At 33.4% G+C, this 24165-nt stretch overlaps 1 protein-coding gene across 1 annotated transcript in view; it reads left to right on the top strand.

Annotated features, from left to right (window-relative positions):
* Nucleotides 1-2085: 2085 nt before the first annotated feature.
* Nucleotides 2086-24165, top strand: part of LOC119526185 (complement factor H-like) — a 125085-nt gene continuing 103005 nt past the window's right edge. Inside the window, exon 1 of the mRNA XM_037825109.1 lies at nucleotides 2086-2322. Within this exon, the coding sequence (XP_037681037.1) occupies nucleotides 2265-2322 (58 nt within the window). The 5' untranslated portion in view covers nucleotides 2086-2264. The remainder of the gene's footprint in view (nucleotides 2323-24165) is intronic.

The following is a 24165-nucleotide window of genomic DNA, read 5'->3' as shown; positions in this document are numbered from 1 at the left end:
GTTGTCAAAATCAATTATTTAAGGGCTTTTGGAAATCTTCCAATGGTGGACAACAAATTGATATAAAATCAGGGAAAGCATTTGACAAAAATTAACATCTATACATAGTAAAAGCTGTGTTGTATTGGTACAAGGTTAGATAAACTGAAAATAAAAAAAAAAAAAAGAGAGTCCAGAAATTGACTTAAGCATATCCAGTAAACTGATTTATCAAAAAGTTAACAGTGGAGCAGTGAAGCAGGAAAGAGATGGCAATATTTGTAAATTGTGCAGGATTAATTGGATATGCATATTTTAAAAATATCCCTCGACCCTTTTATCATGCCATAATCCAAAGTCAATTGCAACTGTGTTAAGGATCTTAAATGTGAAAAAGTAAATAATAATGCTTTTAGAGGTAAAGCATTGTGTCCTGGGAGTAAGCCAGGATTCTTAAGGCAGGAAACAAAATGCACTTAACATAGAAGAAAAGCGTGCTTTATTTTAAAGTTAAGATATTTGTTTATTAAATATTTGTAAAACTGAGAGTGAAAGGACAAGCCATGTACTGAGAGAAGATATTTACCATGCCTATGCTGAAATATGCACTCATGACAGAAACACATAATGCATATTTTAAACCACAGACTTACTGTTTCCATACTCATCAGAAAGGCTAAAATGAAAAAGATTGAAAACATCAAGTGTTGAGGATGTAGAGCAATCAGAACTCTCATATACTGTTGATAGGAATGTCAATTGGTATAGTCACTTTGTAACACTCTCTGATGTTACTATTACTCCTAAATATAATCATACTTTATGAATATGTTGATTTCACTCCTAAATTTTACTCACCAGAAATGTACTCAAGCCTTTACCAAAAGAACATATATTATAATGTTCACAGCAGCACTATTTATATTTGCTCCAAAGTAGAATCTACTCAAATGTCCAATAACAGGCATATCTGGTATATTCAAATAATGGAACACCACTGTATACAGCAATAAGAATTAACAATCTACAGCTACATGTAACAATGTGGCTAAATCTCCCAAACTTAACTTTGCATGAAAGACACTAAACACAAAAGAATAAATGGCTTATTATTTCATTCATATAGAGAACAAAAACAGGAGAGTCTATTTCGTGCTCTTAGAGACCAGGATAGTGGTCCTGGTTACCTCATGTGGGGGTGGAGGGGGTGTAGAGAGGTGGGGAGTGGGAATTGGGGGGTGGGGGTGGCAGATGCACTGAAAGGATGCACCGGGGTTTTCTGGGAAGTCGTGATGTTCAGTCTCCTGACCTGGGTGCAGGTTGTATGGAGATCTGCACCTTCTCCATATTCAACAAACCACATACTTGCATCATGTTCATTTATCTTCATGTATATTATACTTCAAGGAAATATTAAATATGACAAATTAAAAAAAACAAAAGACAAAAGAGTGGAGTGGACACTATTTGTTCTCTACCCAGATGCCTGAGAACCCACTTTTCCTGTGCCTAGTCCTCTGGGTTCTGTGTGTGTGTTGTTGCTTCTAATGACCAGCACCAGCAGCCCTCTAAAAATTAAAAATTAAAAGTTAAAAAAAGTAAAAGTATCAGCATTTCTAGTTCTTGATTTTTCAATTACTAAAGTCATGTATGCTAAATAAGTGTGAGCCTGTTGCTTCACACATTTAGATAAAAAATCTTTAGGAGACCAATTTCATGAATTGCGGGAAAAGCAGTCCCCCCAAAATAAGCCAGCACTTCATTCTTGGCAAAGGATCCTCCCTTTGTTTGGCTCTTGATTGTGAAAGCATTGCCTAATCTGAAGTTCTTTAAATAGTTTTTAAAAGAGCCTCTGTTATTTTCTGTTCTGAGCTATATTCCTAGCAGACTTTAGTTAATTTTGAATAACTGGGGAACTTAAAAAATACACAGGATATTACCAGTTTTTGCTTTGCACATTCTAAGAACCTGAACATGTTCCAAAGGAGAACATGCCTGGTTTATCAAAACAAATCACAGAGCAGGTCACAGTGTTAACATTTGGTGGGAGTGTAGCCAGAATCCGTTTGAACTCCGGCACTGCTGGGCCTCCTGGCTGATTTTTCCTTTTACTTTGCAAAAGTTTCTGATTGGCGGAGCATCTAGTAATCCTTTTAATTTCTAAACTGTTTCCCCTTCTTTTTGGAGCAACTACTTCCCTGTACTAATCACAATTTTTAGCAAAGGAAATCCTGACACAGTGAGAGCAGTATCAGCTGTTAAATGTACTCTTAAAAGGTCCAAAAATGAGATTTCCAGTGAAGATTGTTTGTCTTATATTATGGACTGTTTGTGCAGCAGAAGGTAAGATTAAAAGAGACCTTTTTTTCTGTAAGTATGTTATGAAGCATTTGCTGATGTGCTTTCCACAGAGCTAATAAAATTTAGTCAGGAAATGTGATTTACTTATTATTCTGTAGTTTATGGTATGGATGACTTTTGATATTGTTTAGTTTAAAATATATAATTAGCTTATTTTATTGGTGTATTGGATTACTTAATCATAATATTATTTAATGTAAAACTTAAGAAAATGTTTTAATTAATATTTTGGAAAAGTGTAACTACTAATCATACCCTTACCAATTATCATAAAAGAAAATTTACTTTTATGTTTACAATTTTCATAAAAATGCTTTATGTGATGATATTAAAAAGTATGTGACCATACACAGAACCAGAACATGAATTAATTAGTCAGTAAAAACCTTCAAATCACATAATATCTGGATTCATTTCAGATATAGGTGTTAACTCTGCTTAAAGATCAATTCATTTAACATTTACAACTTATGTGGTTTTGACCTTAAAAGACTTTAATAACTTTTGAAGAACAGAGTCCATTTTCAGTTATATTTTCTTATATGCTATTGTTTGGTTTTTAGCTTGCAAACCTCATATCCATTCACCTTCACAACTGGGTATACAATCAAGTTTCTGCCCCCAATAATTTTGACTCATTATTTCTGAAACTAATATTAAAAAATAAAATATTGCAGGGAGTTCCTGAACAATGTTAATGGTAGCAATCATAACAAAAGTCTTAAGTTTTTGTCTTTTCCTTACTTCAATGGGAATTTTTTATTGTTTATTTATATATTGTTTGCTGAGGTTATATGTAGATATCCTTTGTCATGTAAGAAAGATTTGTTTTATTTTCAGCTAATTTTTAAAGTTCAAGAGTCAATGCTAAACTTAATTAAACTGTTTAAATGATTACAAAGTGGAATTCTTGATATTGTTAAAGTTGGGCACTACAAAGTATGTATAATGAAAATTAAATAATAGAGCTTTAAATTGCTGGTATACATAATTGATTCTAGTTTACTTGTTTCACTTGTATTTTAATTTCATCAATGTGTGTTTAAATAGGATATCAGTTTCTGTTGGTGGATGAACACTATCACTATATATATTTTACAGACAGAATGATTATATTCTGGATATCCAACAGATGAAGAATATATATATATATATATATATATATATATATATATATATATATCCAACAGATGAAGAACAACTTTAGTATTTAAAGCAATGCTTAAGCTAGCCTCATAATTTTCACACAAACATATACAGTGCACAAAATAGTAGAAAGAAATTACATGACTATTCGGTGGCTATGGAACTTCTGTTTTATTTCTTGTTTGCCAATTACTTGCTGAAACTAAATTAGTTTGAGACATTATTCAATTCCATCCATCTACCACATCTACCAGAAATTTTACTCAGCAGAATAGCTTTGAATATTAAAAATATCCCTCCCTGCTTCAATATTTGCCTGTTTTCATTTTCTGCTTTGAACACTGAATTTCAAGTTGAGAAAATTGGATAAACAGTTTGAATACTATCACAATCTGCTTTACTCAACTTGACATAAAATTTTAATATTTCACAAATTGTTTCTGCCACATTGAGTAAACATTTCTCAAAAAACATTTTTTTTCATTCCTAATGAGGAATACTAGCCAATAGGAAAAATTTATAAACCCAGCTTTTTTTTTCCATTTTGCAATACTGGGGAGTTAAGTAGTACCTTTTTAATGCACTATTTTGTCCTCATTCACATTCCTAGTTGTGTAGGAACTTTGGTTGCTTCCCTGTCGTGAAGAGTCACTGCTGAGGCGGCCATCACAGGCTTCTGAGAATCTGGTCAGATTTACAAGACAGAGTTTAAAACAACAGTTTCTTGATCATTTCACGTAGTTTCTGCTTTCCAGAATACGTTATGGCCTAGATTTTTAAGTAGACCTATTAGATTTAGGATCTAAAAAGTGTATACTATTTGAAATTAGGCAACAGTGTAGAAATTCCAGGATGGTTAAAGTGAATAAACACAAACTCTACTGAAACATGTCAAAGGACCCCTGGCTATTTTGCTTTGGGGTTGTTACGTGTTTTCTAATCCCAGAGGCTTAAAGGGCAAAAAAGTTATTTCAGTTCCCCAAAATACAATATAGGTCAAAGATAGATGCCATTCCAACCAGAGAGAAGAAAATTCATTTCTTTGAATATTATTTTGCTTTAAGTACAAAATGGCTTCAAATCTGAATTACCCCTCACATGGAAAAAATCAATATTACAAATATTGTAAGAATTAACTAGAAATCAACATTATACTCTTGATAAGGATGTATGTGAATGTTATATTTCAGTGTTTATTCCATTAAATTTGTATTAGTGGTTTATAATTTCAAATACTATGTTTGAATTTTAGTGTAATGACTAAGAACCTCCCCATCCCTTCCCCCCAAAAAAGAGCTCCACATATATTCAAAGTTACTAGTGTGGTGCTTACATGTATGGTGTGATTTCAAGTTGTCCAGTGGTTCACTTGCCATTAACAATATCTCATACTAAAATACTTTACACGTCATTATCATAAATTTAAGCATTCTGAAATTTATGAGGAATAACAATCTGAAAAAATGCTCTGGGATGGTTACATTAAGTGTTATTCACCAAAGTTTACTGTGAATTATAATCTGAGGACTCTCCTGCAACAATTGTAGTTGAGGGGTGGGGCAGTTAGAAATAGATTATGATGAAGATGAGAAGAGTAGGATGAAGTGATTCTGGAAGATGAGGTTTTCCCAGGTAAGGTAGATCTGGACTGTGAGCTCCATGAGGAGTAGAGAAAATGCCCTCAGGAATGGCATAATAGGGAGAGGTGGTCAAGTCAAAGCTTGCTTCTTTTAAGTTAAGGCACATTTTGGGAATGCATAGGCTCCTCTGTTGCCTGTATATAATTTTAAACTAAAATTAATTAATTAAAGTATTGGAAATGAAAAGTTGTACTCAGCTATAAAAAGTTTCCAAATACAAGTTCAAGGGCAGATCTTTAATATTTATTGTTTTTTAGCCATTGGTTGACAGGAACTGCTCCAAAGTCTAAGTTGATCTGCTTTTATTTGTTCAGTTCCTAGTTTTGCAGCATTAGCCACTTCCCACTTGTGCCTCCCCGCACCCCCACTCCCAATCCCCATCTGCTTAGGCTGTTAAGATTCTGCCATCCAATCTCTGTTCAGCTAAGTAAAATGTACTTTACCCATTTTTTTTAACAACTTTAACAAGTTTCAGGAAGTAGTGCATGAAAAGGGCATGATGTAATCGAAAAAAAATTTACAGTTTAGCTTAAAATTATAAGAAGACATTGCAAAAAATGAGTCAGATAAAGTAAAGTAACGAAATGGGGGAAAAAAACAAAAAAATAATAAAAACAAGAGAAAATTATTTGACAGAAAGCTTTTTTTGTTTTGACATTTTAACTGAGAGTATCAAATTTTTCATGTTTCTCTCATTAATTGTTAATCAGAAATAGAAAAGTTATTATAAAAATGTTCCTTCAAAATTCCCAAAAGTTTTTGAGCTAAATGAAAATGATTGCTACCTTCAAAAATTATAACATAAATTGAAAATTAGGGGACATAAACTAAATGTACAATGGAATTATACGTTAGAGTTTCTTGGGTTCATGCAGCAGAGCTTTAAGTGCACTAAAGCGGTCTCTCCATGTCTTATGTAATCTTTTACATTTGCAACTAAGCACTTTCCACAGGTCCTTTAGAAGCTATAGATAAAATGGATGGGCTCCCAGATAGTTTTATTTCTTTCATTCATTCATTCTTCATTCATTCAATAATGCCAGGCACTATGGTAAGTCCTTTCTAAAAGGAACTCACTTATGGGGGAAACAGAAGGAATAAGTACTGCATTTTATTATATTAATATATTGTATTTTATCACATAATGCATCATGACTGAGATGGGGGTGGGGTGAGGATGGGCAGTTGGTTTGTTGGTTTGTAAGTAATTGTATGAAGAGAGAGAAATGTCAGGAAATACTCCTTGGAGGAGGTGGCATCTTGAGTAGGTTCTGAAGGTTGACTAGGAGTTAGGTGAGGAGTACAAGGAAACATCCACTGTATATATCAGGAACTAAAAGTAGTTCTTTAAAACATGAGACTAAAATTGTCTCCTGTATCTCCAAACCCTTCATCAATTTAACTTCCATAGGGGCTGGCTAAATGTAATATTGGGTAGAATTTTTGCTGTTTGTTTTTATTCCCTTGCTATTTTAATACACCTCCCTCAGACTGCACTGATTAATTTTTCAGATGGTAAATCATTCTTGCTACAGACCTCTCAGGTTCCACATTTTAATATCATTCTACGGCTAAGCTCCTTTCTACAGCAACCAGACAAGCCTTATAAAAAATTGTACTATCTATAACTACAATTTGTTTTAGGAAGCAAATACTGTGTGTTGAATACTATTGATATTAGGAGTTAAATCTTCAAATATTACACATTTCAAGAAGCTTAATTTCAGTGGAATTTTCCAGTTGTGTCCTGATAGTAATTTGTTTCAACCTTGATTATGACATAATTGTTGTTCTGTATAGTTTCTTATGGTTATGTCTTGTTTTCTCATTTGCTCTCTATGATCCTGTAATTATTTTATACTCTTTTTCATGATTACAAAATTATAAAAGTCATATATTTTAATTAAAAATATAATCTTATTTCTTCAAATACTTATTAAATGCAACATCATGGTTCTGCTTTTTCAAGAGTTTATTTTAAAAACTTCTTTACTGCAACTGATTTTTTCTTAACACAGTTATCTGTAAATTCCCAATTTATCTTTAATTATTATCATGCTATTTATACCATATCTCATGTTGAAAGTTTGATTGTATATAAATAATATGCATATATACTATGGAGGAGATAGGAACATAATTTAACATAAAATATCTATTTTTGGTGTTTCTATTCTGTCCATTTGCTTTATTTTTTTTCTAAATTGATTTGTTAGTTTTGATTGATAATATATTCTAATATATACTAGTTTTAGAATTAGCCTATTTTTAAAATAGTCATCTCCTGATCTTTCTTTTCCAAAATAATTTTTGAAAAATAGGAGGTATCAAACAAAGGCACCAATTTCAACCTACCAAAACAATCTGGTACAAATTTGATTAAAGTTTTCACAGATATATAAATTTACCATGATTTTTTTTTCAGTCAGTGAACTTGTTTATAGACATAATGACATTAAAAATAAGTAATTAGCTTTGTGTGTATGTCAAAAATACTCCCTTGAATGTTTGAAAGTGGAAAAATTAGGTAAATAGTGACTATTAAAATATCCAGTATATTTGTTTTAATTTTAACCAAAATTATGTAACATTTTTATTCAAATTAAAATGAAAAGATTCATATTACTGTCCAATACCTAAATCCATTCACACTACTTATTAATCAGCTGAAAATAATTTAAATTGGAAAATAAAACCAAGTGAATGAAAAGTTCACCCATATAGGGCTTTGTAAACAGACTTAATTGGCAATTAAATGACTATGATAAAATGTAAGATGGAATATTCATTGTTTAAATCCAAGTAGATACTTAGGAATAAGAAAGCTTAGTTTATTCATTAACTTAGAAACCAGGAAATGACATGACTTTTTTTCAATGTTTTAAGATAAATCCAATCTCACAAAATGTTTCTGTGCTTTTGAGACTATTTTTGTGCTGACCGTTTAATTAGTCCACTGCTGTATTTTCTTCAAGAACTGCCCAATGAAATCAAACAAAAGTGGTTTTTGTACCTATATGCTAACAGTTTGACTACTTGGCCCCAAATAATTCTTTATTGTTTAATTAGAAACCTTTGAGAATGTAGTTTAACTGTGCTATTATGAATTCAGGCAAGTAAAAGTCATGTTATAAGATATGTCTAATTCTTGCTGTAACGTATGCAGTGAATCACTTCAACTATTTAGCTATGGCATGAGTTGATAACATTCAGTATATTGAAGATTAGAACAAAAGTAGACAGAAGGTATATATGAAGACTTGGATATTAATGAAAATTCCCCTAGTGACTAAACAAGGCAGAGATTGTCCTTGTTTTCCAGGAGCTTACTTTTTATGGAGGAGATAGACAAAATCTTAGTAAACAGAAAATTATATATGAATTTTGAACAATGTTGTGATGTGAGTGAAGTAGGGAGGGGCTGAGGGAAAATAGCAAAGATGGGAGACAGTGAAGTGTGGAAACTTGGGATGAGCCGATCTGAGAGACCAGCGATGAATGGGTCACTTCGAGGAAGTCACAATTGAGTAGAGGCCTGAAAGATGAGACAAAGCCAGTCATCAAAAGTCTGCAGTAAAAGTGCTTCAGGAAGAGAAAGCATTGTGCGCCAAAAGTCTAAGGGCAGTGGAGCAGGAGGGGTGAGAATGTTGGCGATATTCAACAAACAAAATATGTATATAAATAAACAAGAAAATACCAGTGTGGATTTGGCATAATGAGTAAATGGTAGAGGTGACAAAATGAGATCAGAGAGGATGACAAGAGTCAGATAAAGTTTCCCAGACCAAGGTAAGGAGTCTGGAACTTCTTATAAGTAAAAAAGGTCATATAAGAATTTTAAGATGGGAGTGATGTGACCAAATTTGGAAATATCTCTTGTGGCTTTGTGGAGAATGTATTGGAAGAGTGGGAGAGTGGTGACTTGAAGACTAATTACAGGCTGTTTCATAATCAAAGCAACAGAAAAAAACATGAACTGAGATTTTGGAGATGGTAATGGAAAAGTAGAAAAATGGAGTAGGAGTGATGATATTTTTGTCTTATAAATACAGCCAATTGATGTCACCTAAAGTTGATGAAAAACTACCAGAGTTTTAAGTGTTACTTGAAGTTAAAAAGGTATCAATATAAGAACTCTTTATATATAACAAAGATGTATACAGAGTAAATATTGTGAGACCCTGGTGGAAAGATCGTGTGAATGAGATACAGCCATACCTTTCATATCTGGTTGTCAAAAGCAATTAATTAAAGTTGAAGAATGAAGAATTAGAGTTGTAAGCGCATTTCCTGGCACTATAATAATAACCAGAAGAAAAACTGTTTCTGGGGAGCAAGTGGGCTAAACTTTAAACCAAACAAATTTAAATCAGTAATTTAAATCAAATAAATTAATAAGAACAATGTATTACTCTTTCCTTTCATTAGCTTTAAACGAAGAAAGGAATTAAATTTGTCAAAGTGTTAATATATTTGTGGAAAATAGTTCTCTACTTACAATAACAGCATCTGCATTTGAAATTCAAGTAATTTATTTTTCCAGTAACCTGAACATCATGAAACAGATTTGAATGTCAAAAGTAAAAGCAGGCATATTATTCTGTAATTAAACAGAAATTTTTCATGTTGACATGAACATGAAAGTGTAAAAACAAAAAACAGCCCTCTTTTTTGTGGGGGTGGGGAGGAGAGGAGGTATTTTGTGGGTGGGGGAGAGAGGAGTATTTTGTGGTAGAATATTAGCACCATCTAGTGGAGAAAAATTATGTTTACTTATATTCTAAAAATCCAAATGTAACATGAAGTCACTTATTATACAAGTTCCTTAACATGAATGTGCTAAAATTTTGCCAAAACCGCAAAGGAAATTTAGTGCATAGGTGCACCCACACAGGTATGTTTTTTGAATAACATATAGTTTCATATGAGATTTCTGTCCTATGAAATTTCAAAAGATTTTCATAATGAATATATTCCATGACAGAATTTGGCTCAGTTGATTATTTTTTTCTTTGTCTTTTTAAAAGAAATTCTAGAATAGAATATTAAACCATTATTATAAAACCAAGTAAACAAGGGTATTTAGCAATGAAAATAATAATTTTATAAATATGTTTTGTGATAAGTATCTTAGATTTGCCAATTTAAAAATAATTGTGTTGGGGTTTTAGTAATGTAATAATTCCAATATCAAGACAGTTATACCAGCAGCAGGAAGTACTAAAATATTAGCAAAGCTACTTTTTTTAATGAACTTATTAATTCCTTGTATGTTCTCCACTTTATACGCCATTCATTATTTTTTGCAAAATAAGAATCATACTGCATATGCAGTTGATTGCTTTAATATTTTATTGTAAAACATAATACAGAAAAGTGAATAAAATATGAAAGTGATTTATTAAAAATAATTACAATCACTCATGTCTATAAATAAAACATTCTTAACATCCCAGAAAGCCATTATAGTTTCTCCTCCAGAACAATACCTCTCTCTTTCTCCTACGGAAAAAAAAAATTATCCTGATATTTATGGCAATTACATTTTTGCTTTTCTTTAATAGTTTTGTACTCTATGTAAAGATCCCTACATATGTTACATATAGCCATAATCCTATAATATTTGATGAACTTTGTTTCTTATTACTTAATGTGATTATATATTACTTTTCCATTCCTGTAATTGTGTGGAATTGATGTATTATTCCATTGTATGCATTTACCATGAATTATTTATCCATTCAACTGTTGACGAAACAATACTGCTAGAAACGTTACCATACATGAAATCTGGTTCACATGTGCATGAGTTTCTCTAGGATATATTTCTAGTAATATAATTGCTAAACAATAGACAATGCCTATCTTCACCTTCACTGGTAGTTGTTTCTTTTCTGTTGCGGTGGTTCCAGTTTTTCTGCCGTATAGCAAGAATTTATAATGCTCCACGTCCTTTCCAAATGTTGGGATTTATTGACTTAAATTTTTGCCAATGTCATGTTTTATGTTTTGATTTGGATTTATTATGGTTTTCTTTTTCAGTTTGAGCAATTTTTCATAAGTTTATTGTTCATGTGGATTATTGCCTTGGTGAAGTACCTGTTCAAGTCCTTTGCCCATTTGCCACTCCTATTTTTTTTTAAACTAGTCTTGTCATATTTTAGTAAGAAGGTTATTTCTCTTTGGATGTCATGTAGAAGTAGCTGATAAAGCCAATTACTTCTACAAACTGAGCCAGGAGGAATTTTTGCATAAATATTTTGGTTATTGGACACGAAGTTTTAAAAATCTTCTTGAATCAGTTTTAATGTCATATTTTTTCTAGAAATTTGTCTATCTTATCATATTTTGAAATGCTTTGGCTCATTTATTATATCCTGTTAAAATATTTTTTAATATTTACAAGATTTTTGGTGATAACTTTTTTTTTTATTCCTGATCATGGTTGTTTGTGCCTTCTTTCTTACTCTCCCTATCCCACTCTTTTTTCCCTGATGGGTCTTACCAGGATTTTATCAAGTTTATTTATCTTGTCAAAGAACAAACTTTTGTCTTTATTGATACTCACTATATCATCTATTTTTCATTTCATTTATTTCTGCTTTTATGGTTATTTTCCATTTATTATTTCTTCCATTGTTACTATTTTTTCTAGTTTTTAAAAAATGCTTCATTATTTTTTATCTCCCTTTTCCCTAGTTAATGTATTTAAGTGCTATCCCAAAAGTTTGCAGGTGTAGAATCTTTATTATTATCTCAAAATATTTTCTAATTTCCATTGTAATTTCTTCATTGACTTGTAGAAGAATTCTTAATTTTCAAACCCAGTTTATTTTTGTTGTTATTATTTTCTAGATCTCTCTTATTCCATTGGAGGTCAGGGAATATATTTGGTTTGATTTTAGTATTTTAAAACATATTGAAACTTGCATTATAACCCAGTGTAGTCAATTTTCATGTTTCATATATTCCTCAAATATTGTTGGGTATAACATTCTCTGTGTGTATATCAAGTCTTTTGTTATATATGTTTTCAAATCTTTTATATCTTTATGGATTTTTTCCTGCCTTTTCCTGTCAATTACCAAGAGAGGTGTATTAAAGTTTCCTATTGTAATTTTGGATTTTTGTCTATATATGTATGAATAACCTTGATACTAGATGCTACACACCTAAAATTACTTTACTTTTCTAATTAGTTGAACTATTTGTCGTTATGAAGTGACTTCTTTCACCTCTGATAATGCTTTTCTGCCTTAAAGTCTATCTCACCTGGTAAAAATATCACAGCATCAACTTTATTTTTCAGGTATTTCATAGATGATAGTTTCCACCCCCTTATTTTCAACCTTTTGCATTTGTCTTTAGATATTATCTGTAAATAGCTCATATTCTGTTTTTTAAACTTATCATGAAAACCACTGATTTTTTAACTGCAGCATTTAATTCATTTCAAAATTAAAAAATTACTAATATATTTGAGTTAAAATCTGATACTCAGTTTGACCCCTTTTCTGTGTGTCTTCTCTTTGATCTTGCCATCTTTAGAGTTGACTAATTTTTATTGTTCAATCTTTTCTTTCCAAGTGGGCTGGAAGTTTTACTATTAACTTCCCGTCTATAATTTTGGTAGTTAACCTAGCAATTAAAGCATGCATTCTTAACCTATCAGTCTAATATTAATATATCAGTAAGGATACAACTAAAGAAGCATAATCAGTAAAAGATCTAGCTATCTATCTACCTACTATCTATTTATCTATCTATATCTATCTATCTATCTATCTATCTATCTATCTATCTATCTATCTATCTATCTTATCTATCTACTCTTTTTCTTAGTTTGCCAAGTGGCTGCTGTGACAAATACCACACAATGTACTGGCTTAAACAACAAGTGGCTAGCAGTCCAAAATCAAGGTGTTGGCAAGATGATGCTTTCTCTCCAAAGTCTGTAGCATCCTGGTGCTGGCTTGCTGCAATCCTTAGGTTTCCTTGGCTTGTATCTCTGCCTCCTGTCACATGGCCATTTCCTCATCTTGTGTCTGCTTTTCTGATTTCCCTGACTTCTGGCTTCTCTCCTGGCCTTCGCTTTATCAAGATTCCAGTAATACAGATTAAGACCTACCCTGAATGCAGATTAAGATTAAGAATTTGTCATTCCTTGGGGTACACATCAGGCCTACCTAGATTGCTCAGGATGATCTCCGTTACTTAAAGTAAACTGAGTAGGATTATATCTGGCAAAACACCTTCTCTGCAACACCTAGATTAATGTTTGATTGATCCATCTATAAAGTCCTCACAGCTATTTAATACCTTTTTATTCTTCTAGATACTTCAAGGAAATTATAAGACTAATTTTATTTACCCTTTTCTCGATTTACACACTATTGTTATATATTGTATTTTATATCTACATTCATATACAGATGAATTTAAAACCACTTAAGATGTTATTTTACTGTTTGATAGTCATGTTCATTTAGATTTATTTATGTACCATTTTCTTTGGTCTTCTGGGGTCATTTTTCCTTTTCTGTAGTACATCTGCTTTTCTCTTCCTTAATGTAAATCTGTGATGGCAAATTTTCTTAAATTTTATTAATCAGAATCTTTATTCTTGAAAAATTATTTCTGAATGTAGAATTCTAAGTTGGTAGTTATTGTTTTCCTTACATCAAAGTGATTATTTAACATGTTCTGGATTCTTTTATTGCTGCCAAGAAGTCAGTTGTTAGTCTAACCACTACTCCTTTGAAAATAATCTGCCTTTTTCTCTGTCAAGTTTAAAATTTTCTGCATTTTTATTGACATGTCTAGATATGTACTTATTTATTGTCATACTTCTCAGCATTTTTAAATTCTTGAGTTAATTAATTGGGTATGTTATATCAGTTTTGAAAAATTCTTTTCCAACATTGGTTCTGTCTCCTTGAGCCTCATTGACTCTTAGCTCATCTTTTGTATTTTCTATTCATTTTTATCTCCATATCTTGCTATGTATTTTTTCTTTTAACCTTTCTTCTGTTTCATGAAATTTTTAGCTGTAGATAATTGCTGTTAAAACTGTCCATTTGTCATTAAAATCTTATTTTTTTTCATATTTAGTAGCTCTATTTGGTTCTTTTTGAAATCTACTATTTCAGTTATTATTGTTTCCTATTCACTATATCTTTAGTCAATCTTCTGTTGTACATATTTAAAACATGATAAGACTTGTTGATTATATCAAATATCAAAGATATTTGGAGTTCTATTCCTCTTGTCTGTTGTTTCTGCTATTTGACTAATGAGGTCTGTAGTCTTCGGGTGCTTTTTTTTTTTTGATAGTGTCTTTGATAATTACAGGAATAATTTGATGTTGAGGAAAAACTTATCTTCCTCAAGTGGAGATTATAATTTATCTCTTATTTCACGCCCAGGAGAATGTTCAATCTGAGACCACTGTATGAGTTTCCTATCTGCTAAAACAAATACCATACAATGGGTTGACTAAAACAACAGGAATTTTTTGGCTCATGGTTTTGAGGTTAGGAGAAGTTCAAAATCAAGGCGTCAGCAAGGAGATGCTTTTTGCCCAAAGCCTGTGATGTTCTGGAGTGGGCAGCCAGTGATCCTTGGGTACTTGGCTTTTCTGTCACATGGCAATGCACGTGGCAATGTCATCTCGTTTTTCCTCCAAATTCTATTGACTTCTGGCTTCTTTTGTGACTTTCTCTATGTCTGAATTTCATTCTGCTTACAAAGGATTTGTAATCCAGATTAAAGCCTAATTCAGTTTGGGCACACTTTAACTGAAGCAACAATTTCAAGAGATCCTATTTATAATGGGTCCATACAACCAGAGGGTGGACAAGACAAAGAATATACCCAAACTGGGCTACAAAATTCAATCCACCACAGTCCACCTGCTGGACTCCAAAAAGACACGTTCATCCTGCAAGCAAAATATATTCATTTCATTGCAACATCCCAGAAACCTTAAGCCATTTTTAGAACAATGCTAAGTACAAAGTCTGATCAAAGTCAGTTGTGGGTGTGGTCCATCCGAAGGCAAAATTCCTTTGTCTGATGGATCTGTGAAAACTAGAAAACAAGTTGTCTGCTTCCAATATACAATATTGGGGCAGGCATAGGATAGGCATTCCCATTCCAGAGTGGAGAAATTGAAAGAAAAATAGGGGTCAGAGGCTCCAAACAAGTCCCAAACACAGCAAGGTAAAGGCCATTAGATCTCAAGGTCTGAGAGCCATCTGTGGGTGGTGCTTAGTTCTCTGAGCCTAATGGAGTGGCAGCCCCACCCTTCCAAATGCTTTTGCAGCAGCCATGCTCTCCCCAAATACTGGGGCACAGATCCCACCTTCTCTGAGCATTGGGTTGGTGTCCAGGCTCTCCGTGAATGATGGTACATAGGCTTCACCATCTCCAAGCTTTGGGGTGGTGGCATTCTTCCTGACCATTGGGGTGCAAAGCCTCTTCCCTTCAATTGCTGGAGCATATGGCCTGCTCCTCCAAGAGCAGGTGTGGACCAGCCCTTTCCACACACATCAGTGGATCGGCTTTCCAGATATTTTCTGTCCAGACCTTTGTCTTCCTTGGTTCTGCCCTTCAATTCATTTTACCATCCCTCTTCTATTCCTTTCAGTCCAGACAGGCAGTGGTTATGCAAATACAAATTTTACAAAAAACTTGTTGGCTTTGCATGCAGTTCAAAGGGGTCTAAACCATCAGACCAAAGCACTTTCTACTAAATCCTGCATAACTGCATTTCCAATCCTGACTTCCACTGAAATGGCTAAGTGGATCTATGTTCAGACACACCCTCTTTCCAAAGGGGTGGCCAGTCAAATCCTCCCCTGGAACCCTGTCCTCTAGGGATTCACTTCCCTGAGGGTCAGGAATGTCCTTGATAGAGCTGCTTCTTGTTCTAGTCTCAGAGCATGCTGTGTGGATAGGCTGAGAATTTTCAAAATCACCAAATTTTTGTTCCTTTGTGCTTAAGAATTTAATTCCCAGCTTATCCTTTTCCTCTTGCATTTCACCATAAGCTGCAAGGAGAAATCAGGTTGCATCTTCTATACTTAGCTTAGAAATATCCCAGGCTAAATATACAGTTTTTTCCTTGCAAATTCTACCTTCCATTTGAAATAAGAATACAATTTGACCAATAACACATTCACCATTGCCTTCTAAAGCCTCATTGGCTTTAATGTCCATATTTCTATGAACAGTATCTTCAAAGCGATCTAGGCATTTTCTATAAGGCATCTCCCAATTTATCAAGCCTCTACCCATTACCAAATTCCAAAACTGTTGCCATAATTTTAGGTATGTAAATAGCAGCATGCCACTTTCTAGTACCAAGAACTGTCTTAGTTTTTGGTACCAGATATACCATAATTTGACAGTATCCATATTTTGAATATTCCATTTTTTTTTCAAATATCCATTATCATATGTTGGAACCTATAGATAAATATCTTACCAAATCTTTGATTATTGCTCTAAGATTTTTCTTTAGATTGAATTATTTGTTAATTTTTCTGTGCACTTTTAAGGTCCTTTCCATATATTGCCAAGTTGTTCTCCAATGAGATGTTATTCACTTAGTACTTCTAATTTCATTTAATAACAATATTTATGTACCACAGTTGCTATAAAATTGAATACCATCCAACAACCTACTTTACAGACTTGGAAAAGCTACTTATCAAATTTATCTGGGAGGGAAAGCAGCCTTGAATTGCCAAAAACATCTTAAAAATGAAGAGCAAAGTGGGAGGACTTACACTTCCAGACTTTGAAGCCTACTATAAAGCCACAGTGGTCAAAACAGCATGGTATTGGCACAAAGATAGACATATTGATCAGTGGAATCAAACTGATAGTTCAAAAACAGACCCCTAGATCTCTGGTTGACTGATTTTTGATAAGGCCTCCAAATCCACTTAACTGGGACAGAACAGTCTCTTCAACAACTGGGGCTGGGAGAACTGGATATCCATAAACAAAAGAATGAGAAAGGAGCCATACCTCACACCTTTTACAAAAATCAACTCAAAATGAATCAAAGGCCTCAATATAAGAAACAGCACAATAAAACTCTTTGAAAATAATATAGGGAAACATCTTCAAGACCTAATAATAGAAGGTAACTTCTTAGACCTTACCCCAAAGAACAAGCAAAAAAAAAAGAAAAGAAAAGAAAAGAAAAAAAGAAAAAAGAATAGATTAAGGGGAACTCCTCAAAATCAAAAACTTCTGTGCCTCAAAAGACTCTCAAAATGGTGAAGAGGCAGCCAACTCAATGGGAGAAAATATTTGGAAACCATATATCTAATAAGAGACTAATATCCTGCATATATAAAGAAATCCTACAACTCAGCAACAGTAGTACAAACATCCCAGTTATAAAATGGGCAAAAGATATGAAAAAAACATTTTTCTAAAGAGGAAATACAAATGGCTAAAAAAAAACATGAAAAAATGTTCATCTTCACTAGCTATTAGGGAAATGCAAATCAAAACCACAATGAGATATCATCTCACACCAAAAATAATGTCTGCTACTAAACAAACAGGAAACAATAAATGCTGGAGAGGATGTGGAGAAATTGGAATTCTTATGCATTGCTGGTGGGAATGTATAATGGTACAACTGCTGTGGAAGACAGTTTGGCGGTTTCTCAGAAAATGAGATACCGAATTACCCTATGACCAGCAATTCTACTTCTCAGTATATATCCAGAAGATTTGAAAGAGGTGACACAAACAGGCATTTGTACACTGATGTTTATAGTGGCATTGTTCACCACTGCCAAGATATGGAAACAATCCAAATGTCCTTCAACAGATGAGTGGATAAACAAAATGTGGTATATACGTATGATGGACTACTATGCAGCAGTAAGAAGGAACAAGGTCCTGAATCATATGGCAACATAGATGAACCTTGAAGATATAATTCTGAGCGAAATAAATCAGACACATAAGGAGAGATACTGTATGTTACCACTACCATGAACTCCCTGAACAATGTAAAATCAATGCTTATAGTGTATAATATTGGGGACCTGGTGACAGACAGAGGCTAGTGTAGGGGAAATGATAATCTAGTATGTTCAGATATGTTAAGGAGGGTGAATTCAAAGGCATATGAATGGATAGGGGTGGTGATTGTTTGTTAATGGGATTATACATATCAGAGCTGTATTGAAGGTGAATAGGATTGAAAGGGATCTTTTAAAGGCATGTATCCCACAGATCAGCACTACAAATATAGATAGGTGCTTGCATAATATTCTTCTAAGGTATGGCACTGGTACAGAGAATTGACAACAGAATGGTATATGGGAAAAATCTACCTATTGCCTACAGGGACCATAATTAATACTACTTTCCAAGTACCACACAAATGCTAGGGAAAATAATTAAGGACTGAAAAGAGCTATAGGGTGTTTTGGGTCATGATAATTGTATAAAATGGAGATTGATGAGGATTGTACAAGTAAGTGATGATAGTGTGAGATAGGTATGGACTATTGTGGACAGAACATATGCTATGTAAACTTAGGAACCCCCCTACTTTATAAGCCAAGGCCTCAATCTTGAGACTTGCTCTTATGAATCTTATGGTTGTAAAGGAGTGGCTAATCTCCTATAATTAAGCTTAGGAGTCACCTTCAGAGAACCTCTGTTGTTTCTCAAATGTGGACTTTCTTTCTCTAAGCTCAACTCTGAAAATAAACTCACCACTCTCCCCCTGATGTGGGATAGCACCCCCACAGGTGAATGAATCTCCCTGGCAATGTGGGACACAGATGCTGAGAATGAGCCTGGCCTTGGCATTGAAGGGGTTGAAAATGTCTTTTTGACCAAAAGGGGAAAAGAAAGGCAACAAAATAAGGTTTCAGTGGCTAAGAGATTTCAAATAGCATCGAGAGGCTGTCCTGTACGTTACTCCTAGTCAAGCTTCAGCTAGATATACCAAATGGCCACAGTATGATAAGCCCAACCCCTAAAGAATGTCTGGATCCCTATCTGAGACTCTATAAAAGTTTTACTCACCAAGTTATTCTTCAGAAACTTAAATCCTCCAGAGAACTCCTATGCCAGCTAAATCCCCAAATCTTGAGGCAATAGCCTCTTCAAGAACATCAACCAGATGTGTCCTCTTTTCCCATAATATCAACACCCCATTTTGACATGACCAAGTTAGGATGGTCATGGCCTAGGCATCCTGAAGATCAGAAAAGTGATTAAACTATAGGAAGGGGTAGCAACAGACAAGATGGAATTTAACAAAGGATTATGAATACTGAATCTCTATATAGTTTTCTTTCTCTTAGTTGCTGGGGTATTTGAATGCTAGAAGGAAAAAGCTGAGACGGTGGAACTGTAACCCATAGAATTCTTTGAAATTTGCTCTATAGCTACTTGTTAAATTGTAATTTGAAAATTATCACCTTTTTGTTTATATGTTATCTCTCACAATGAGGAAATAACTGAAACTATGCTACTGTAACTCATAACATTCTTTGAAACTTGCTAACTACTTGTTAAATTGCACTCGGAAAGTTATCACTTCTATGTGAATGTATTATATTCCAAAATAAAAAATAAGTGAATACCTTCTCCTTTAGATTTTTTCACTGAAACTGGTCAAAAATAGTATTTCTATTTAATTTTCATATCTTTGATTATTAGTAAAGGTAAGCAATTTTCATGTTATTGGCCATTTATAGCTAATAATCTATCATACCCTTTGATCATTTTTCCTGTGGCAATGTTAGTGTGTTTATTATTTTAAGAAGTGCTTTAGTGTTGCAAATAGTACTGCAGTTAATTTTTCCTAAAATTTTACATGCTATTTTTTCATAAATAGAATTTTTAATTTCAAAATATTCTAGTATGAGTTCCTTTTGCAGTCTTTTATTTCTAAACTTTGCTTTTGATATTTACTCATTTTTTTTAAGATTAATAAAAAAACAAATGTAAACATAGAGGGATGGCATAAAATAATAATAATGGGTTAAAAATACAATGTAGCATCAAATACAGTAGATAATTGAAGAAATTATAAGAGTATGAAGGATATATATGTTTTTTCTTAAACTTTTAATTTAATCTAGCTCTGTATTCTACCTGGAATTTGTGTGCATGTGTGTGCATGTATGTGTGTGTGTTTGTATTTGTGAATGAGCTGAGAATGCAACTTCATCCCCAGTAGTTTTGAATTATTGTAAAACAGAGTGGGCAACAATTTGGGATTGTCAGTCAAACTCATGCAGTACAGTCAACTTACTCAACACCAAGTTTACTTTGTTTTAAGAACAGATACAGAATGGGGAATATAGAAAAATGCAAAACAGTTTCATGGAGATTTCAGACATGTAGACATAGCTTCCGATGTCTCAATCACCCCATGGAATATTTTTGTTCTTGAGGGATGAGAACTGATGCAAATGTTATTCGTTACCATGCAGGGCAACTACAGACCTAGGGACTCTCAGCTTAAATACCTTAGTAATTATCTAGAACTTGATGGGTGATTTTGGTTCTCATTGTTTCCTTCTCTCTGCTTTATTTGATTTAATTTAATGTTTTTGTTTCTAGCTTCTTGAGTTAGAAGTTTAGATAAATGATTTTCAACTGCTCTTCATTTTTACTGCGTGAACACTATACTTTCCCCTCTAATCACTGTTTCATTAGCATCCTACTATTTTTGATATTTATCATTTTTCTATTATTGTTTAGTTTGAATCATACTGTTTTATTGTGATTTTTCCTTTAAGCCCTGAACTATTTAACAGTGTTGCTTAACCTCAAAATTTTGAGAATTTTTCAGCTATTTTCTGTTACCAATTTCTAGTTGTCAGGCAGTGTATTTAGAATGATGTTGATCCTTTCAAATTTGTTGAGTCTTGTTTTATGGTCAATTTTGGTGAATGTTCTATGTATACTTGGAAAAGATGTGCACTTTGCAATTTTTGAAGGTTGTGTTGTATTAATATACATAAGCTCAATTTGGTTAGTAATGTTCATAATCTTCTATATCCTTATTTTTCTTGTTCTAACAGATACAAAGAGAGGTGTATTTAAATCTGAAACTGTGTATACTTCTTTAAATATTTTGTGTTTTGGAGATATATCAATAGGTTCATACACAGTAGCATACTGGTAAATGTATAATAACTAGCTCTCCAAAAAAAAAAAAAGAAAAGAAAGGAAAAAAAAAAGGAAACAAGAACTTTGATTTGATTTGTAACATTTGCTGATTCTATTGTGTGAATACACCCACCATACCATGGCCAATGTCAAGTTACCAACATGATATCATTGAGCACTTTGCTGGGAAGAGATGCATATAAGCAACACCTATGAGTTAGTCTGAGCCAGCTTCAGCATACACTGTTCATACACATTTATAATTAGTATATCTGTTAATTTAACACTTTTATTATTATGAAATGTCACTCTTTTTATAGTTCTGACTTAAATTCTACTTTGCCTGGTATTAATATATTAACACCACTTTTTTGGTAATATTTACATGATGTTTCAGTTTTTATCATTCACTTTCAACTTACCTGTCCCATTTTATTATAAGCAATGAGCATATACTGTGTTTTGTATTTGTGTTATATCCAGTCAGACAATCTTAGTATTATAATAGGAGTGTTAGGTCCATCTACATTTAATGAAATTATTGATATAGTTACATTTAAATCTAACATTTTGCTATTTATTTTTTGTCTCATCTCTTCTTTGTTCCTTCACTTCTCCTTTCCTGCCTTCTTTTATATTAATCAATTTTTTTTTTACTATCTCACTACGTCTTTTCTATTAGTTATTTCATGTATCTGTTAATAACATATAAATGCTTATCCTAGCAATTGCAACAAACATATTTAAATTATTGCAGTCTGCCCTAAATTAATATTTTCACCACATTCTAAGCTATGCAAAAGCATTGCGACAATTTAAATTCATTTGTCTTCTCCTTTTTTGCTGTTGTTTTATATATTTTGTTACTGAATTTGTATGAACACTACATGACATAGTTATTATTGATTTCAACAACCAATACTCTTTTTATTTACTACTCATATTTACTTCTCCTGTGCTGCTTATTCCTTTCTTCACTTTTTTTATTTTTATCTGGGGTCAGTTTCAGTCAGCCTAAATAACTTCCTTTAATATCTCTTGTAGCGTGAGTCTACTGTTGTCAAATCTTTCTCCTTTTGTTTGTTTGAGAATGTGTTTCTATTGTCCTTCACTTTTTTTTTTAATTCAGTTTTACTGAATTTACATTCACAAACCATATAACCATCCACAGTGCACAATTTGCCCACAGAATAATTACACAGCTGTGCAGCCATCACCACAATCATCCCTTGAACACTTTCATCAGTCCAAAAAATTTAAAAATAAGAATAAAAGTAAAAAAGAACACCCCAAACCTCCCATCTCCCCCATCCCACCTCATTCTTCATCCAATCTTTGTCCTCATTTTTCCACTCATTTGTCCAGCTGCTGGACAAAGGGAGTGTGAGCCACAAGGTCTCCACAACCACACAGTCACGCTGTGCAAGCTACACAACTATACAATCGTCTTCAAGAACCAAGGCCACTGGGCTGTAGTTCGACAATTTCAGGTATTTCCCTCTAGCCACTCCAACACACTAAAAACTGCAAAGGGATATTTATATAGCACAGAAGAACACCCTCCAGAATGACTTCCTGTCTGCACCTGAAATCCCTCAGCCATGGAAACTCTACCTTGTCCCACTTGCCTCCCCTGCTAGTCAGGAAGACCCCCTCAATCCCGTGACACTGGGTCCAGGCTCATCCTTGGGACCATGTCTCTCCTTCATGTTTGAAGTACACTTTTACTAAGAATTGAGTTCTCTGTTTTTTTTTTTTTTTTTCTTGGTTGTTGTTTTTCCAGCACTTCAGAGATGTCAAGACATTGTCTTCAGGCTTCAGTAGTTACTATTATAATTTTAGTTTTTTTTTTTAATTTTTAATTGTTCTGCTGATAGAATATTTTTTCAGTTTTCAGTTTTGTAATTTTTTTTCTGATTGGCCCCTTCTCTCGGGCTCCTGCAGGGACCTGCCGCTGCCCCCTTTGGAGGGTGTTCTAGTTTGTTAATGCTGCCAGAATGCAAAACACCATATTTGGATTGGCTTTTATAAAAGGGGGTTTATTTGGTTACACAGTTACAGTCTTAAGGCCATAAAGTGTCCAAGGTAATATATCAGCAATCGGGTACCTTCACTGGAGGATGGCCAATGGTGTCTGGGAAACCTCTGTTAGCTGGGAAGGCACGTGGTTGGCGTCTGCTCCAAAGTTCTGCTTTCAAAATGGCTTTCTCCCAGGACGTTCCTCTCTAGGCTGCAGTTCCTCAAAAAGTCACTCTTAGTTGCACTTGAAATATCTGTACTCAGCTTCTCTGAAACTGCAAAGGGATATTTATATAGCACAGAAGAACACCCTCCAGAATGACTTCCTGTCTGCACCTGAAATCCCTCAGCCATGGAAACTCTACCTTGTCCCACTTGCCTCCCCTGCTAGTCAGGAAGACGCCCTCAATCCCGTGACACTGGGACCAGGCTCATCCCTGGGACCATGTCTCTCCTTCATGTTTGAAGTACACTTTTACTAGGAATTGAGTTCTCTGTTTTTTTTTTTTTTTTTTCTTGGTTGTTGTTTTTCCAGCACTTCAGAGATGTCAAGACATTGTCTTCAGGCTTCAGTAGTTACTATTATAATTTTAGTTTTTTTATTTTTTTATTTTTAATTGTTCCACTGATAGAATACTTTTTCAGTTTTCAGTTTTGTAATTTTTTTCTGATTTTTTTTAAGTTTTTACCTTTATCTTTATTTTCTAGCAATGCCTCAGTATGTTTTCTCTTTTTACTTAGACTTTCATGGCTTTGCTGCAGTTTTTTTATCTGTTAATTGATGTCTTTCATCAATTGTGAAAAACTTTGGACCATTATTTTTAAAAATATTTCTTTGTCTACTCTCCTC

This window comes from Choloepus didactylus, chromosome 2 (assembly GCF_015220235.1).
Source record: "Choloepus didactylus isolate mChoDid1 chromosome 2, mChoDid1.pri, whole genome shotgun sequence".
NCBI lineage: Eukaryota > Metazoa > Chordata > Mammalia > Pilosa > Megalonychidae > Choloepus > Choloepus didactylus.
The sequence above is the reverse complement of the archived record's forward strand: the minus strand, read 5'-3'. Positions and strand labels throughout refer to the sequence as shown.